Raw genomic sequence first — 19,952 nt, forward strand, 5'->3', positions numbered from 1 at the left:
GACAGAAAAAAGTATGGAAAGTACAGTAGCCAATATCTGCTGATTGCCCCGTCTTGTCTTCCGTCACCACCCCATATGCAGACATCATCAGCCATATGCCTGTAGTTCTATGTTAAAATACTCTATGCTAACAAATATTAGCATTTTTATGTAAAACATATCATAGATATACACACATTCAGTTGATACCTGAAAATATGTGTACTAAATTATTAATATGCTCTGTCTCTACTTTTAAGTTTAAGAGACTTTTTTCCCCTTCTTTCAACTTATCTCCATTATTTTCTGGTTTATTCTACAGCAAGCATTGATTGCTTTTGTAATTAGAAAAAAAATAATTTAAAGTTTAAATAATGTAAAAAATTTAATTTAAAAAATTGCAAAAGTCAAAACAAACCCAATTTTACCTTGTTATGTAAGACACAGAGTAAGTCTGCAAACCAGCGGAAGGACTGGATGTCTCTGCACACCCAAATAAAATACAGTCTTCTAAGCTTGTATGGTTTCCAGTCATCCCTTTAAAATTAAAAGAACACTATGGTGATGAGGATGGCAAAAAAAGTTAAGAATCCCTGTATCTTTGAAAATTTGCTTTTTATTTACTAATGAAAAACCAGTCATTTATTTTTATCATTTTTATCATTTGTCATTGCACTTACCATAAGTCCCAAATGAATTTAAAATGTAATGTACTGATTCAAGAGCACGATATACTCCATGAGTTAAAGTGTTTATATTTGTGGCTATTACATGCATATCACCTATTTTCAGTTGAACGCAAGAAACTAAACTCCTGGATGAGACTATGAGCCCTGTGTCTCAGAAAGTTCTGTATTTTCAGTAAATTCTATCACTCAGCCGGGCTCCAGTGATCATTATTAGTTCATGCCCCTGCCTCCAGGCAAAATGAGCCAAAACCATTACAGAAAGCTGGTTGTTTATCCCCTTCTTAATAAACATTAAAGAGATGTAACAGTCACCTACTATGTAATGCATTCCAGTGACTCGTAATTCCAAGTCTGGATTCCTATTTATAATTATGAAGTCAGCCTGAGGTTAAGAAAATATTTTCTCTTTTTCTCAACTTTAAATATGTCTGAATAACTCACAGTATGTTTTCAGAAACAAATGATTTTTGGCTTGAAATATGGTTATTTTTCTAAGAACCTCCAAAAAGTCCCAAATTTGTAACAAGTATTTAAAATTGAAATAAAATATCATTCAAACACATCATTTCAATTTTATTATTTCCTTTTTTAGCACTCTATAAAAGACTTTTAATGCAAATTGTGCCTTCTCGAAAGATGAACAGAATAGATTTGAGAATAATTTCCTACTGTTGTTTTGCTTGTGATTTCATGACAATATTAATCCATTAAGTTTTGCTTATAATCCTAGAACTAAAATAACTGCAAAAGTATTTCCTATGTAAGCAAGCTTACATTTGAAAGTTCTATTCTCCAGTCTGTTATAAATTTGCTGAGTAACAGACCAAGTAATCATGTGCTCATTCGTCATCTCCCCAGCAAAGCTTTTCCTGACCATATGGCTACAATGACCCTGGCCCTTTATTCCAATATCCCATTAATCTCTCTCTTCTTTTTATCAGAGTTCTAATACTTTCTGAAATACTGTTAATTATGAATTTCTTACTGGTTTATTATCTGAATATAAGCTTTTTAAGGGCAGGGACTCTGTTTTATTCATAGCTGTCCCTATAGGATGGATTGGCATACAGGTGCTTAACAATATTTGCTGACAGAATGGATGAGGAGTGCCCCTTACCATTTATGAGGAAGAATAGGAATGAAGGCTGGTGTAATGGCTTTAAGAGGGCAGAGGAATGCCTGCTTATGATACTTTACAAGACACTATGCTGAAAGCCATCGACCACACAATGAGAATCCTTGAATTATTACCCTCATCTATCAGTAAATGGAATCCCATGAACAACAAGTATAGTAGTCCCTCCTTATCTGTGGTTTCACTTTCTGTAGTTTTAGTTACCCATGGTCATCCATGGCTGGGAAGCAGATGATTCTCCTCACTTCATATCATCACACAGGTATTTTATAATCTTACCTCATCACAAGAAGAAGGGTGAGTACAGTACAATATGATATTTTGAGGAAGAGAGACACCACACTCACATAGCTTTCCTCATAGTATATTGTTATAATTGCTCTGTTTTATTAGTTATTGTTGTTAATTTTTTACTGTGCCTAACTTATTAGTAAAACTTTACCACAGACATGTATGTATAGGAAAAAATATAATGTATGTAGGGTTCAGTGCTATCTGCAGTTTCAGGCATTCACTGGGGATCTTGGAACATACTCCCTATGCATAAGACGGAGGGTTACTGTAGATTAATGTTATGAGGAATGACCTCATACTAAAAGAGGGATGTTTGAAATAGTGACAGTTCTCTATTTCAACTAATAAAATGGATCAAAATGACATACAGCAGGGTGTTGAGTATTGATGCAAATGGAGTTACTCCAATGCCTCCAGCCACACAGAGGCTAACCTCGTAGTTCAATGATTCCTCAAATGGACTCCCAAATGGACCATCAATGTATAGCCTGTGAAGAAGGCAGATAAAGGTGGGGAAAGTTAAAAGAAGTTAAATTAATTCTCTGTGATATACACCAAACATGTTGATTCTAATTTCTAGGCTTTCTATGGCTCAGGCCTTATTTCATTGTTCTCATACTGATAAACCTAAATGAATACAAAATGCTGTGTATGAACTCTCAAAATTAAAACAAGTACATCTATTTCTCAGTCTTCCCTTTTTGAGGCAAACATTAATTAAAAGTATAGAGAAGTGTATATAGGACCATGACAGATAACTAAGGAGAAGGTAAAGCTCTGATTGTCTCATATTACTGCATTTGACTAAATTAAAACCAATTGCTTTATTAAGTCTAAATTCAATAAATAAGGTTTTCTTCAATGGCAAAGTCAGTAGCAGAAATATGTACTGAAACATTTACTCTGTGAACAGAAAAGTAATAGAAAAAAAGAAAGAAAGAAAGAAAGAAAGAAAGAAACTGTTTCCCTCTTGCCCTAGTAAGGTTTGTTAGTATAGAAATAACTGGAGAACAATATCAAAGAAGTCTCTACTTCCTTGGGATTGTATATTTAACTGTGTGCGTGTATGTGTGTGTGCGTGTGTGTGTGAAAAATTCTTAACTACAACAGAACCTGCTAATTGTTCATTCAATATTTCCCTTCTATTCTTTCTTGAGATATGTTTTTTAAAGATTTTGTTTCTTCACGAAAGATACCCAGAGAGAGAAAAAAAGAGAGAGAGAGAGAGAGAGAAGCAGAGACACAGGCAGAGGGAGAAGCAGGCTCCATGCAGGGAGCCTGACGTGGGACTTGAACCTGGTTCTCCAGGATCAGTCCCTGGGCTGAAAGCGGCGCTAAACCGCTGGGCCATCCCGGCTCCCTTCCATTCTTTCTTAATAACAAAACATTAATTTATATTCAGGGAAGCAAAGTGCTCAAAACACTACATTTCCCAAACCCCATTGCATTTATTTTCACTGTGTGACTATGTTCTGGTTAATGTAATATAAACAGAAGTACAATTGAAAAAAAACTGGAAGAAGGCTCTCTGCAGAAAACTATGTCAGTTGAAAGTTGTACCTTTTTAATCCCTCCTTTTGTTTCCTTCTTCCTAGTATCTAAAATGTTGACTTGATGGACTTAATACTTATCTTTGATGGCTGTGGAATTAAGAAAGCCTCTATAGACTACCTTGATCCAGCTATCTTAATGTGAAAGATATCTTAAAGGCACTGCCATTTTAATGTTCTTTTTTCTATTATAAAAAAATAACTTTGCGAAAACATGGCAACTGTCCCCCAAAGTACATTTATGTTGTCAGCCTTACTATATACGTGTCTTTCATTGTGAGGAGTGACTGCAACAGTAGGTCACTTAATATTAGGCATCTCTTAACTAACTAGTTAAATGTTAAATGAATTAACGAATGGACTGTCTTTTGGCCTCTGAGCTCTGTGGCATGTAGTCTAATCTGTATACCACCAGTCATTGCCAATATTTGGTTTCCTTTCCTCCTGGGTACTGATAGACTATACTTCCCAGAATTTTTGTGGTTATATTGATCCATATGTCTAATTCTGACCACTGGGTTGTGAGTAGAGGCAAGACTTAATACTTCCAGAATAAGGCAGGGAAAAGCTCTGTCCCTTTCATGAGAACTAAAAGCCCTGAGTTGAACAGAAGACAAAAGCCAACTGAATCCTTGACTTATGTAAAGAAAGCTGCTCTGGATCTACAAGGCCTGTAGAAGTCACTTTATAAGTAAGAAATAAATTTGTTTTGTGTCTTATCGCATTTTCTGGATATTTCAAGGTTAACTAGTTATGGCAGCAGAACTTAGACCAGCATGTACTACCATATGTACAGTTTATATTTAAATCTTCAAAGGAATTTGCAGGAGTACTGCTTTTAAAAATACTGTATTTAATAAAAAAGCTTCTTACTGGGCCTCAAGGAACAATAACCAAAGTTTGAATGTTTACAGTAGTATTCTAAACACAGCAGAAATTCAGAAATACAGGGATGCCTGGGTGGCTCAGCATTTGAGTGTCTGCTTTTGGCCCAGGGTGTGATCCCAGAATCCAGGATAGAGTCCCATATCGGGCTACTTGTGGGAAGACTGCTTCTCGCTCTGCTGTGTCTCTGTCCTGTCTCTCTCTCTGTGTCTCTCATGAATAAATAAAATCTTTTTAAAAAAAGAAATTCAGAAATACTGATAGATCATATATCCACAATATGCTTCAATCTTAATACATTCATCTCATTCACATTTTACAGATTATTCACTCAACAAACATGCACAGTGTGCCAAATATTTCGGTGATACTATTTTGGACTCAAAGATAAAATTGACACCATGACATCAAAAATGGCCTTATTGTTTTTGCATATCTCTTTTTAAGATTTTTAAAAAAATTTATATATTTGACACAGAGAGAAGGAGAGAGAGAATGCACACACAAGTTGGGGTGGGGTGGCAGAGAGAGAGAGGGAGAAGTAGACTCCTCACTGAGCAGAGAGCCCAATGTGGGCCTCAATCCTAAGACCTCAAGATCATGACTTGAGCCAAAGGCAGACGTTTAACTGACTGAGCCACCGAGGCACTCCAACCTTTTGCATCTTTCTATCAATATCATATTACATGGAATGGAGGATTAAAGAATGACAACACTACCTTGATCTTTTTAAAGATAACATCTTGCTTAAAAACATCAGTGACAAAATGCGTGGATAATTTTAACATGTATTTAAAGAGCAGAATTTAAGATACAATTCTTTATAAATGTCTTATGTACAATGCTTTTATAAAGATATTTTTAATTGAACAGAAAAAGAACAACCTCAAAGAAAAGCTACTAGAAGATATTTGAAAATTAGCGCTCAGTTCATTAGACTCTTGATAGAAATCTCAAAATATTAGTGGCTCAAAAACAATATATGTGAATTGATTCTATCATCTCTCACTGTGTAAGCAAATCTAGAATATAAACATTAAGTAAGAAAATTGGGCTTAAAAATAAATACTGCCAACTGCAAAAACAGATCACTGCAAATCTCTACAACTATTTTAGAATCCACTACACCCAGTGCAATCTTCTCTTAACTAGTCATTCATTCAGTGAACCGATGCTTTTATGCACCTGCCATGTGTTGGACAGTGTTCAAAGTGTCACGGAAAGAAAAATGAACAAGATAGAAAAAGCCCCTGGCCTCTTGGTTCCTTGACTCTAGTGGAAGAGGATCTAGCCTATAAGGAAAGATATAAAAAGATATATAATGTCATATAATGATAAGTGCTTTTATTTTATTTTATTTTTTTGATAAGTGCTTTTAAAAACAGGTAAAACAGGTAACTGATACATAAAAATTCATTATACTATTCTGTTCACTTTTATACATGCTTGAAATTTTGCATAGGTGGTTTCAAGGGATAGTCAGAGAAGGCCTCTCTGTGCATGTGGCAATGGAACAGAGACCCAAAAGAAGTGAAGAGGCAAGATATAAAAACATCTGGAAGAAGAATCTTTCCATCAGGATGAACAGGATGTGTAAAAAAACAAAGCATTTTGCCTTAAGGGTATATTCACACCAGCTAAACCCTTCCCAGAAATTTTCAGCTCAGTTTCTTCATTCAATGATTGTATTTATTAATGTTTATTAATAAATTGCTAATTGTATTTATTAATGTTTCTTTGTCAGGACTGATACTGTTTGGACGAATCCCTGGCATTTGTTCATTAACACATTTTTTAGCATCTAACCTACAAAAGGCACTTTTGTAGGCTCTAGAGATTATGGCAATGAACAAGAGACAAATACCCCTGTCTTTGGAGAGAGCTTCTTTCCAGTGTGATTATCTAACACATCTTTCATTCACATACACTTATTGAGTTATCTTATATGTGCAAAGTTTTAGAGATAGAAAAGTATATCTCCTGTCCTTAGCAATTATGATGCTGCCCATTTCCTTTCCTGTGTCTGCCTTCTGTAAGAAAAAACAGACACAAGGACATTTTATTTGACCAGCAAAGGACAGGAGCAGTTATGAAAAACAGCTCTTTCTTACCTGTCTGCTTTACGACCAACAGGCCCGAATGCACACCCTCCCTACATGTTTGGTTTTCCAGAATAACTTTCAGTAAGAAGACAAGATTCAGGGTTCTATACATTTACTAGAGTTGAGAACACAGGCCAGATATTTGCCCTCACCAAATCCGATTTCCTTCACTTCAAAATGGACCAATCAGATATGGTGACACAAAAAAAGCCTGCTTAAGAATTGTAGAAAGCCATAAATACCAGAAATACTCTTTGTTGATGGGATCAAAAAGCACCTACAGTGCACTGTCAGGTCAACTGAGAGGTCCGGTGTGAGAAGAGAAGTAGATGGGAGTGTGGTACAAAGGACCTAAAGAATCAGTTGTTTTTTCTTTTAAAGTTTTTAATTCCAGTATAGCTGATATACAGTTATATCAGTTTCAAGTGTACAATATAATGAATGATTCAACATTTCTATACATTACTCAGTGCTCAGTCTGATAAGTGTACTCCTAATTCTGTCACCCATTTCACCCATCCCCCAACCCACCTCCCTTCTGGAAACCATCAGTTTGTTCTCTACAAGAATCTGGTTTTGGTTTGTCTCTTTTTTCTTTGCTTTGTTTCATAAATTCCACATGAGTGAAATCATATGGTATTTGTCTTTCTCTGACCTATTTCACTTAACATTATATTCTCTAGCTCCTTCCATGTCTTTGCAAGTGGCAAGATTTCATTCCTTTTTTATGGTTAAATAATATTACAGTGTGTGTATGTATATATATACCACTTCTTTAACCATTCATCTATCGATGGAAACTTGGGCTGCTGCTATAGGTTGGCTATTGTAAATAATGTTGTAACAAGCATAGGGATGCATGTATCCCTTTGAACTAGTGTTTTCTCATATTCTTTGGATAAATACCAGTAGTTCTATTTTCAGCTTTTTCAGGAACCTCCATTCTGCTTTCCAGAGTGGCTATAACAGTTTGTATTCTCACCAACAGTGCATGAGAGTTCCTTTTTTTCAACATCATAGCCAACACCTGTTTCTTGTGTTTTTGATTTTAGCCATTCTGACAGGTATGAGTTGATGTCTCACTGTACTTTTAATTTACATTTCCATGATGATAAGTGATGTTCAGCATCTTTTTATGTCTGTTGGCTTTCTGTATGTCTCCTTTGGAAAAATGTCTATTCATGTGCTCTGACCATTTTTTAATTGGATTATTTGATTTGGGGTATTGAGTTGTATCAGTTCTTTATATATTTTAGATACTAACCCTTTATCAGATATGTCATTTACAAATATCTTCTCCCCTTCCATAGGTTGCCTTTTACTGTTGTTGTTTCCTATACTGTGCAAAAGCTTTTATTTTGATGTAGTCTCAATACTTTATTTTGCCTTAGTTTCCCTGGCCACAGGAGACATATCTAGAAAACTGTTGTTATAGCTGATGTCAAAGAAATTACTGCCTGTACTCTCTTCTAGGATTTATATGGTATAATATTTAGGTCTTTCATCCATTTTAAATTTATTTGTGTATTTTGTAAGAAAGTAGTCCAGTTTCACTCTTTTGCATCTAGCTGTCCAGTTTTCCCAACACCTTTTGTTGAAGAGTTTTTTTTTTTTTTTTTCTGGTTGCATCTTCTTTCTTGCTTTCTCAAAGACTAATTGACCACATGATCATGGGTTTATTTCTGGGTTTTCTATTCTGTTCTATTGATCAATGTGTCTATTTTATGCCAGTACCATACTGTTTTGATTACTACAGTTTGTAATATACCTTAAAGTCTGGAATTGTGATACCTCCAATTTTGTGAATTTTCCACATTGCTTTGGCTATTCAGGGTCTTTTGTGGTTCTATACAAATTTTAGCACTGTTTGTCCTAGTTCTGCGAAAAATGCTGTTGGTTTTTGATAGAGATCACATTAAATGTGTAGGTCGCTTTGGGTGAAAAGGACATTTTAAAAATACTCGCTCTTTCAACTCTTGAGCATGGAATCTCTTCTCAATTCTTTGTGTTGATTTTTTTTCATCAATGTTTTATAGTTTTTAGATTTTATGCCCAGGTATTTTATTGTTTTTGTGCAACTACAAATGGGATTAGTTTCTTACTGTCACCTTATGCTGCTTCATTATTAGTGTACAGAAATGCAAAAGACTTCTGAACTCAACTTTATTGAGTTCGTTTACCAGTTCTTGTAGTTTTTTGGTAGAGTCATTAGGATTTTTCTATTTATAGTATCATGTCATCTGCAAATAGTGAAAGTTTTACTTCTTCTTTACTAATTTCAATGCCTTTTATTTCTTTTTGTTGTCTGATTGCTATGGTTAGGTCTTCCAGTACTAAATTGAACAAAAGTGATGAAACTGGACATTCTTGTCTTGTTCCTGATCTTAGGGGAAAAGCTCTCAGTTTTCCAATTGAGTATGATGTGTGCTCTGAGTTTTTTGTATAAGGCCTTTATTTTATTGAGGTATGCTCCCTCCAGATCTACTTTGTTGACAGTTTTTATCATGAATATATGATGTACTTTGTCGAATGCTTTTTCTGCATCTATTCAAATTATGTGGTTTTTATCTTTCTCTTATTGACATGATATATCATGTTGATTGATTTACACATACTGAACCACTCTTGTATCCATGAATAAATCCCACTTGATCATGTTTAATGATTTTTTTTCTTTTAATTTTTATTTATTTATGATAGTCACAGAGAGAGAGAGAGAGAGGCAGAGACACAGGCAGAGGGAGAAGCAGGCTCCATGCACCGGGAGCCTGATGTGGGATTCAATCCCGGGTCTCCAGGATCGCGCCCTGGGCCAAAGGCAGGCGCCAAACCGCTGCGCCACCCAGGGATCCCCTGATTTTTTTTAATGTATTGTTGGATTCCATTTGCTAGTTATTTTGTTGAGGATTTTTATGTTTATGTTCACCAGAGATATTGGTCTGTAGTTTTCTTTTTATCTGAGATCAGGGTAACGCTGGCCTCATAGAATGAATTTGGAAGTTTTCCTTCCTTTTCTATTTTTTGGAACAGTTTGAGAAGAATAGGTATTAACTATTCTTTAAATGTTTGGTAGAATTCACCTGTGAAGCTGTCTGGTTCTGGACTTTAGTTGTTAGGAGCATTTTGATTACTGATTCAATTTCTTTGTTGGTTATCAGTTTGTCCAAATTTTCTATTTCTTCCTGCTTTAGTTTTGGTAGGTTAAACGTTTCTAGGAATTAATCCATTTCTTCCCTTAGGTCTCTTGCTATAGTTTGGTACTATTCTTTCATTTAGGACATATTTTTCTGTCTTCTCATTTTGTCTAACTCTCTGTGTCTGTTTTCTGTATGTTAGAAAAGTCAGCTATGCTTCTTGTTCTTGATGGTAATGTCATTATGAAGAAAGGGTCCTAAAATGACCACCAGTGGAGTGTCCACTGTTCCTCGGGACCTGGCACTTCAGGAACTGTCTCCTATATGTATTGTGTGTGCTCTACTGTCGAGTCTTGGCCTCTTCTTCAATCTAGTTGTCTACAGTGACTCTGCCTGTTTTGGGCAGTGCTTGGTTCCTAGATGGGTGGGGCACATTTTAACAAAGTGAGCAGTGGTATGCTTGTGAAGTGAGACCTGCCACCGCTGTGTGATGAGGTTCTACAAAACATGCTGGTTTGGGAGACATGGTGCTGGAGAGGTTTGTGTATGTGTTCTAGAGGGTGGGGGCCTGCAGTGCCAGGACTGACACAGTGCCTGTGTCATTGGGAAGGGTGGATCTGCTGAAGCGTGAGGGTGTGGAGCTTGGTGCAAGTAAATTAGGTAGCAGAGCTCTGGTTCCTACAGGTGGCTGCTGTTTTTGTGGAGGGCAGAAGAGGGAAGTGGCACCTGCCGGCTCCTATGTTCATGGAGGAGTCTTCCTATGATCCCTTATCTTTGGGCTATACTCTGAAATGAGGAAATCACTCTCCTTCTTCTCCCTTCAGCACTTTCAAACGGCTGCTTTTATGCTGTATCTCTGATGACTATTTGTGGTGCTTTCTCTTTAAGGGTAGGACCTCAGCTTCCTAAAGCTTTCTGGGCTCTCTCAGAGCTGAGCTCACTGATTCTAGGCTTTAAATCCCACTGGATATAAGAACTCATGAAATTCAGTCTCTGTCACTTTCAAAGCCAAAAGTTATGGAGATTCATCCTCTCTGTTCCTGAGTTCCCCAGTGTGAAAGTTTGTTTTACACCCTTTCCACATCACCGGCTTCCTCCCCACTGTGGACGGTCAAGCAGCCTGTATCTGGACTCCTTGGAAGCCCATGGGAAGTTGCAGCCCCAACTGCCAGGGTGGGGCAGGAGGGAAAGCCACCTTTGCCATGAGAAGCTAAGTTTGGAAGAAATAGGGAAAGGAGACTGTTGGTCATGGCTGGTTCGTTGTCCTGGGGTCATTTGCAGTCTATTCTGTCTGTTTCACCACTGGCATTGGTGAGTAGCATCAGGGCTGTTTTATTCCCAAACCACACCTTTACTATTCCTACCTTCTGTGATGTGTCCTTTTCTCTACCTTTAGTCATGGGATTTATTCTGCCAATTTTTTAAATTGTTTTCTTGGTTATTTATGCTGATGTGAATGAGTGTTATCTAGTTCTATCTGTGGGACAAGTTAAGTTTAAGGTCCTCCTACTCTGCCATTTCCCAGCCTGTATCTTCTCTGTTTTTTTGTTGGAAATACTTTTTGCACATAGAGAAACAAAATTTTGCTTCTTTGGAAGGAAAGATGAGGAATGAAATAACTGGTAATTTGGCAACACCTGGGTTTTTGAGGGAGGCAACTCTCCAAAGTCTTGCAACAACATAATGGCAGTGAGATCAACCTGATAAACTTTTAAACTTCAGTTGATCACTATTAAAAAGTTTCATTATGAAGGAGTGTGGTTATAAGAGAATTCTAAGAAAAGGAGGGATGTTCTTTCCTGGACCATTAAAAAATATATAAACTTTTTTTAGAAAATTCAGTAAGTGTTTCCCTCGAAAGTAGAATACACTAACATATTTAAAATTGATTTGATTTTTCAATGTGTAACATCGATCAGGTGATAGATCAGTTATATCACAAATCTTCCTCTCAATGGAAAAATCCATGGGCTGCAAATTAATTCAACTATATTAAAAAGTAAAAGTACAATCAATAGTTCTTGAAATCTTATTCCCCAATGCTTCCTATCACTTCCTCCAAAATGCACTGACATCATAATACATTAAAGTAGAACTTATTTAGATAATCTGATAATTGGTAAAATTATCTTAAGAAGGATATGTTTATTAACTTAAGAAAATAGGTACTAATTATATCAGTATTTCAAAGAACAATAATATAAGAAGGAAAAAAGTATTTTGTAGTCAAATTAATTTGGGAAATGTGTTAAGAAAGTTTTTTTGTTTATTTAAAAAATTGGGGGGGGGGGTTAGAAGGATCGAGAATCTTAAGCAGGCTCCACACACAGTGCAGAGCCCAATGTGGACCCGGATCTCCCAACCCTGAGATCACGACCTGAGACAAAATCAAAAGTCAGATGCTTAACTAATTGAGCCACCCAGATGCCCATAAAAATTTCTTTAAAAAGTCAAAATAATTTTAAAAAATTTCTTTCATTCAAAATTTCTCTAGGCCTTTCACATACCAAAAGTGCCTTATGAATCTCCAAGCAGGGGATACACAATACTTTGTAAACATATTTCACCACAAATTCTTTTTCCATAGAATATCTGCCAAGATTCTAGAGAATAGGGAACAATTTAGGAAATAGAGAATCAAAAAAAAGAAAAAGTATTCCTCTTTACCAGACCATTTCTTCTGCTAGGTTTCACAAATGATAACTAGCTATTAACGACACTGTAGAAATTATTTTAAAGATTACGTGGGTGGGGAATTAATGCACTTTTATTTAACATGTAATAATGGAAGGCTTACTGTAGTAAAGGCTACTACTATCTGCTGCAGCCAAAAAAGAATGATAATAAAAAAGAAAGCAGATGATTAATTGCAATGTCTGCTCACAAGGGGGTTACAAGGTAGGAAGTGGCAGGGACAATGCCTACAGTATAAAATGAGGCAGAATTTGAGAAGTTACTTACATGTGCTGTATAACCATGCTACGTATACACAGTGCTTTGTACTTCTCACATATTATGTCATAATCTTAACACTTTATGAGGTGGTTACAGTATAATTGTCCCCATTTAATAAATGAAGACTACGAGAAGTGCCGGACAGGTATGAAGTTTCACATGTCCAAATCGATGAGAGAGAGGATGAGGGAGAATAAAAGGTGAGGAGAGACAGACCAGGGTTCAGTCTGTAAAGAGAACCTCATAGGTTGTGCATCTCAGGCACTGTGTCCCTCCACTCAGAACTAAGACGTGCTTTCGAGATTGCCATTGGTCAAATGTGAGAACTAACCTGTGTGCAGGAAAGGAAGAGCAGGAACACTGCTCCACAGCTGCTTTGTCTGAGCAGCCATGTGCTGCTCATCCTACAGGTGATAAAAGTGAAAATAATGTATATAGACACTTTGCCAATGACAGTCTTTGCAGTGAAGGAAGAGGAAGCCATTGTCCTCAGCAAAAGCTAGACGGACTTAAATGTTGGATCTGTTCAGTGGTATTTAGGTTTTATAGCCATGCACTCATAACTTTTTTAAAAACACTCATTATGGAGATTCCAGCAAGGCTGGGGAGAATGAACAGCTTTGTGGCTGAAATTCTCCATCCCTGACTGCTTTGTTACCATAAAACTACTGTTTAATTACATTTTGATAAATACCAGTTTCTTAGGAATCAAAAATTTCATGTCATAAAAGAACAGACCTTACTCAATAAATAAATCATAAAAGAATAAACAAGGGACATGATGTTCTAGCTTAAGACATAAAAGATCTTGGGATTATTAGCTATATCCACAGAGAGGAGGCTATGAAAGGCCAGTATACAAAGATAAAATGAAGTAAATATTTGTCCTTAATAGTCATTAGGTGGATAACAACTCTGAATAATTTTATGGTGTTTTAAAGATTAAAAAACATACTTGCATGAATTTCTGATTTGATCTCAGACCAATCCTGTGTCAGCAAAATATGGCACAAATGGACATTTCCCACATATTCTATCTAGGTTGATGTGTAAGGAGATGATACTTTTAATAAAGTTTCAGAGGATAACAAGCCTTGAGGGGGCAGTGAGGTTTCTATAGGGAATGACTATCCTTGAATTAAACTAGACAGTCCAAGGATTATTTTTTTGACCAAAGTAAGTTCATAGGCCTCATCTTTTTGTTTATGGAAAGAAACTACCAGTCTTTTCCTTGCATATCCTGACATAGAGCTATGTAGTTGGCAGAGAGTTAAGTGTTCCAGATGAATTATTTATCATTATTAAATGAGAGTTAGAGGGTATTATTTGGCTTCATTGATTAGGAAAGTGAGGTTCTGAAAGTTTAAATATTTGCTCAAGGCCAAACATATAATAAGTGGTTTGTGTCTACTACCAGAAAGAATGCCATTACTGTTTAAAAAACAAACAACCTAAAGCTTCTCAAAACAGTGATTTAATTTTTCCAATCAGAAAAATAATTGAACATTTTATGAATGATTAGTAACTCCTTTTATGCCTAGAAATATTTAAAGTCTATTTTATCTGAAATAATTTTGCTTTGGTTAGAATTTCTCTGCCATGTTCCTTACTTTCTTTACTTTCAGCCTTTCTTTATCTCTCTGTTTTGAGTGAGTCTCTTGAAAACTGCCTATTGCTCTGCTTTATTTTCTTATTCCAGGCTGATAGCCTTTTCCTTTGAACTGAAGAACCAAGTTCAGTTATGGTGAGGTTACTTACCACAACTTCACCTTGTCCTGTTTATCTGTCCTTGTTTCTTTGCTTCCCCTTTCTTTCCCTACTTTTTAATTAAATGTTAGTCTCTGCTTTTAGTTTTCTGTAAGTAAATTATGATGTTTCACATTGTGAATTTATTTTTATTATATTGCTTGGAATTTATTGGTATCTCTGAATTTGAGCTATCTTTCTTCAAATATGATACAGCTATACTATACTCTTTCTTTCCTTTCCTATGGAGGGCTAGTATAAAGAAAAGCAGGAACTTTCCCTATATCCACTGTATTTCTTCAACCTTTCTTTTTTTCCATATCTTTGTCTTCTTTACCACATTCTGGATAATTATTTCAGTTCAATGTGACCACTAACTGATTCTCTCTATGGCTGTGCTAACCTGCGAGGTTATGACACTGTTTATTTGGAGAACCTCTATGGGCCCATTTACCACAGTGCCTTGAGAAGTTTGATTGTCCTTTGTCTCTTAATCATTATTCTAATGCTCTGTTTTATTCCTTTATATACAAGAAAAAAATTGTTTTATACGTTTTGAATATATTATTTCTACTAACATGTACTTATGGTGTTTTATTTCTTCATTTTTAAAAACTGAGTTCATATTCCTTGGTGTCTTATAGAGAGGAATCCTTTGGGGATTAAAATATATCCCCCAAGAGAGGATTTTCACTTTCCTCTTCCAGACAACAGGAGGATGCCATGAATCTGGAATCACTCTAAACTAAATTTTTGTCTCTGGGCTTATTGAGCCATATACATATTAGGATTTCACTGTTCCAAAAAAAAAAAAAAAAAGTGATTTCACTGTTCCAATCCAAGTGGTTACTAGATGTCAGGGGAGAATTCTTGCTGTAATTCTTCTCAGAGCCAAGGACAAAATAAGGTAATTGTCCCTACTATCTTTTCCTGCATAGGAGGATATTTAATCTTTATTTGATCCGCTGAGGATGGTGCACATGAGGAGTTTAGGCCATTTCCAGGGGGCTCTGATCCCCCCTCAGGGTCCAGGCCTTATATCTTGTCCACCATGCATACAGCCCATTGAAACCAGCTCTAAACCTTTGGGGATAGACATTTGTTGGTAAGAGCAATTATGAACTTGAACACTCCCTTCACTTACTAGCTTGGATAGAAACTTCTTATGGTTTATGATACAAAGCAACATCATTTATTCATGTTCTAACATCTCAAACATGCATTAACAACTCTGTGTGTATGTGTGTGTGTGTGTGTGTGTGTGTGTGTGTGTTAGGGAACATTTTTAGATTTTTTTTTGTACCATTTTGCATTTTGTATCATAGTAACATTATTATCTAGTATGTTATATATATTTTTCACTCTTAAGTACACAGACATACACACACGTAGATGAGTCCTCACTATATTAAACTTAGTTCCTATAGAAAATTAAGGAGAAGTTTTTTGCCTTTTTATTTTATGTGTTGGCTAATGTCAGCTTGATCCAGCAATATGCAACTTGAAACTTTTATTCATTTGCAAAAAAACAGTTCAAATAATATCAAAGAAAACCTACCAAACAGTTCAACTGTTCAAACAATGGTTCTTAACTAGAAACATGAACTTAAGCTGACCAAACCATTACTGAATTTTCAAGGATAATATCTAGCCATATTTTACACCCCACTCCAACATATAGTTAAACAGAGCTATAACCCTTATTGAAATAAAATTACCTCTGAAAGCTTTTAGAGTAATATAGTCAAACACTCTTTAAAATTGAATTTAGATCTTTAGTTTAGACTCTTACTACAATCAGCCTTTCCAACAGAATGCTATTTTATGAATTGTATTTAATTTAAACTGTTGTTTATTTACCTGCTGAAAGCCAGGTGTAGAGGAGGCTTTTATTTTAAATCCTGGCTAATTTTAGCTTCTCTAAACTTTCACTATATTTTGGTTTTTCTACTTCTTTTCCATTAGTTTAGAGAGCTCAATTCAATTAAGAAATAGACCATGGCTTCTTCCATATTATGCATCTTGTCTTCACAGCCAATAAAAAAAAAAAGAGAGAGAAGGGGTAGAGGAAAAAACAGAAAAAGTGGGACAAATAAGCAAAATAATATTGTAGAATGTAATTCAGTGTAAATAGACCAAAATCTTTGGTTTCAATGGAAAAGACTGGCAGGCCAGAATAAGAAAATAATGTAATAGGTCTTTTCAAGAGATTCAAAAGATACTGTGTCTTATATAAGGATAGAAGGAATTTAAAAGTTGAGGAGTAAAGATACAGAAGGGATATTCTGCAAAAAACAAAATAGTTGTAGTTATATTGATTTCAGATGAAACAGACTTTAAGAAAAAACATTACTATAGACATACTGTTACTAATTACTTATAACCCAGCTGGCTGTGCTTTCAGATTTTCCTTTGTAATCAAAGACAGATGACTATGAGGAGAGAGACTCTATTCTACTTTCTTCTCTCCTGCTTAGCATGCTGAGCACGTCTCTCTTCCCTGGCAACACATGTGGCAAAATGTGACTTTGAAGAGAATGAAAAGCCCTTCACTAGGCTGTGACTAAGATGATGTGGTTTGTTTCTATTTAAAGCGTGGTTCTCAGACCAATAGCATCAATTTTACCTGAGAACTTTACAAACAGAATCTGAGGCCTAACTTCAGTCTTAGTAAATCAGAATCTGTTTTTTATTTTTTACTGAGACTTCTGGGTGATTCATATGCCCATTAAAGTCTGAAAAGCACTGCTCTAGTGCATCTTTCCAGAGAACTCCATAATGTCAATAGTGAAGTGGGATTTTCCTTTTCTTTTCCTCTGGTATTCTGTGACCATTGTATTCTTTGAGAGTTTTTAGTTAGTGATTTCAAGATCTGGAGAATAATGTCTACTACCTGAATATGAGTACTCCCCCAAATTGTATGATCAACAAGGAATACAAACAAAATCACACATGATCCATGCCTTCAGTATTACTAGGAGACAGGCACTATCTGTTGTAGAAAAAAAAAATATCACTAAATACCAATAGAAAAAAAAGTGGTTGAAATGGAAGACAGGCAACTAATGTCCAAATTATATACAACTGTAGTCTCTAAAAACAAAACCAAACCAGGAATACCATCAACAAAATCTCAACCTATTAAGTTGAATAGGCTTTGGGAATTAAATATTAGTATATTTTGCAAGTATATGGGTTTCAATACTCTGCCTTACCTTCCCTGCCATCCTTTTCTCCTTCCCTAGGTGAACCCCAAAATGCTGATTTCAGTTGTGGCAACATTTACCCAACTGCAACATTTTTCAGATAGAATGAAATAATCACTATCTTGCTATAAGTTTCTGTCTTCTAGATTCAATGCTTACTAATCAGTTGATTAGAGGTTCCCAATAAAAAAGAGGAAAATTATATAATTAATAAGTAAAACTGACAGAAGAAATGGATATAAAAGACAAAATATCACACATGGAAGTGCTTTGGAAACAATAAAACCCTAGAAGAATAAAACATAACCATTACAGTCATTGTTAGTTATTTTGGTTAGGTATAATTCAGAGAGGCAAATAAAGTATGAAAAAGGCACACTGTGTCAAAGAACTCCTGGAAAACCTTCCTTTTCAGGCTAAAAGAGTTCAGGGCCATCCTTCATATAACAATTCTACTTTCATCTGAGACAAGGATGAATGTCATGAACTGTTTCTCTGGAGAGGATGGTGTCTCAGTTTTAGACCATTTCACTCCCAGGAGACAATCATATCAGTAAAAATACCAAGAAGTGTGGAGGGAGTTAAAAAGCCTGAGATAGTCTTCAAAATCTTTCCATCTTGCTCTAATGGTCCTCAAATGTTAGTGGGCAAGATAATTTTCTAGAAAGTTTGTTAAACACAGAGTGCTGGGCCTCACTCCCAGATTTTCTGAGTCAGTGAGTCTGGGCTGAGGTCTGAGAATTTGTGTTTCTAACAACATCCCATGTTGTATTTATGTTGCTGGTAAAGAAGAAAAGAAGGGTGGGGAGTGAGCCAGTACAGGTGGTGATTTTGAATATGTTGATCAGGGTAACCCCTTAACATTTAAGTTAAGACTTCGTGGAAGTTGTAGGTGGTGGTCCACATTGTTTGGACTTTTTTTTTTTTTTTAGATTTATGTATTTATTCATGAGAGACATAGAGAGAGAGACAGAGACACAGTCAGAGGGAGAAGCAGGCTTCCCGTAGGGAGCCCAATGTGGGACTCGATTTCAGATCCCGGGATCATGCCCTGAGCCAGAGGCAGATGGTAAACTGCTGGGCCACCCAGATGTCCTTGTTTAGACTTTTTTTAAAGAATTTTTTAAGAAGATTTATTTATGTGTTTGAGAGAGAGAGCACGAGTAAGAGAGAAAGAGAGACAGCATATGAGTGCAGAGCAGAGGGAGAGAGAAAAGAAGATTCCCAAGAGTAGGGAGCCTGACACAGGACCCAAGACCCCAAGACCATGAACTGAGCCGAAGGCAGATGCTGAACCCACTGAGCCACCCAGTTGCTCCTTGTTTGGACTTTAGGAACAACTTAAGGAAAGAAACTTTACTAGCAAAGGATTAAGAAATCTCTGTAATTAATGTGTGATTATTACTTAATGCAATCTCCTGCATAAATAAAAGCAATACTACTTTAAAAATCACTTTGCTATTTGTTTCTTAAAATTCTGAGTTATTCAGTGGAGACCTTACAAATGGAAGTCACTAATTAATTTAGGGTCTGCAAAGAAAAAAACCCTTTGATATGGAATTCCATATTGTTAAAATTTATGACTTGATACACCTATGCATAAAGGAGGCAGTTCTAGTCCAAGGAAGTTAAGGAGGGATTTTTAAGATTCATAACAAAGGAAGAACTTCTGGTCACTTTCTCTCACCTGACAATCTCTGAGTCAAACCAAACCAATAAACAAATAACAATTCCAAAATAGAACAACTGCTGTTTGAGAAGATGTGTGATATTAGAGAAAGTAGGCAGAACAAAAAGAGCAGTTAGCTCTCAAAGGCTAGAGAATCATGCATGCCTACCTTACTCCCTAGAAAGTGCTCACTTTCTCAGCTTGTTTTGAGATTTCAGCTGCCTGGTCTTCCAGCTACAGGTTCCTCTTGGCTCTATCCATGAACCAGGTTTTACTTGAGTTCAGGATAAGCTATTCTCTCACTCAGCACCGAAGCATCCTTATTGTTTTCCTACTAGCTTTGCACTAACATTTTCTTGACATATTATGTGGCTGAGCCAGTCTTTATGACTTCAGGACTACCTCAGTTTTTGTAGGTTTGTTTGTGGGTTTGGGTGGTCCACTCGGCTTTTGCAGTCCTGATGGCAGGGTTTCTACATGTGAATGGCAGCCCAGAGGTTGGGACTTACAACCTACTGAGAGACCAGCTTAATTCTTGTTTGTGTACCTTTGCAAATATCCAAAGAACTGGGCATCCTCATTACTGCATTCCATACTCTAGTCAGAAC

At 36.1% G+C, this 19,952-nt stretch overlaps 1 protein-coding gene across 6 annotated transcripts in view; it reads right to left on the reverse strand.

Moving 5' to 3' along the window:
* The window catches only part of NOX4 (NADPH oxidase 4), a 179,672-nt gene that overhangs the window by 28,061 nt on the left and 131,659 nt on the right, over positions 1-19,952 (reverse strand). For all 6 annotated transcript variants that reach the window (XM_072794979.1, XM_072794977.1, XM_072794975.1 and 3 more), the window contains 2 exons: positions 2,466-2,585; positions 408-516 (listed from right to left, as the gene is read on the reverse strand). In XM_072794979.1, the coding sequence (XP_072651080.1) occupies positions 408-516; positions 2,466-2,585 (229 nt within the window). The remainder of the gene's footprint in view (positions 1-407; positions 517-2,465; positions 2,586-19,952) is intronic.

This window comes from Canis lupus, chromosome 23 (genome assembly GCF_048164855.1).
Source record: "Canis lupus baileyi chromosome 23, mCanLup2.hap1, whole genome shotgun sequence".
In the NCBI taxonomy this organism is placed as follows: domain Eukaryota; kingdom Metazoa; phylum Chordata; class Mammalia; order Carnivora; family Canidae; genus Canis; species Canis lupus.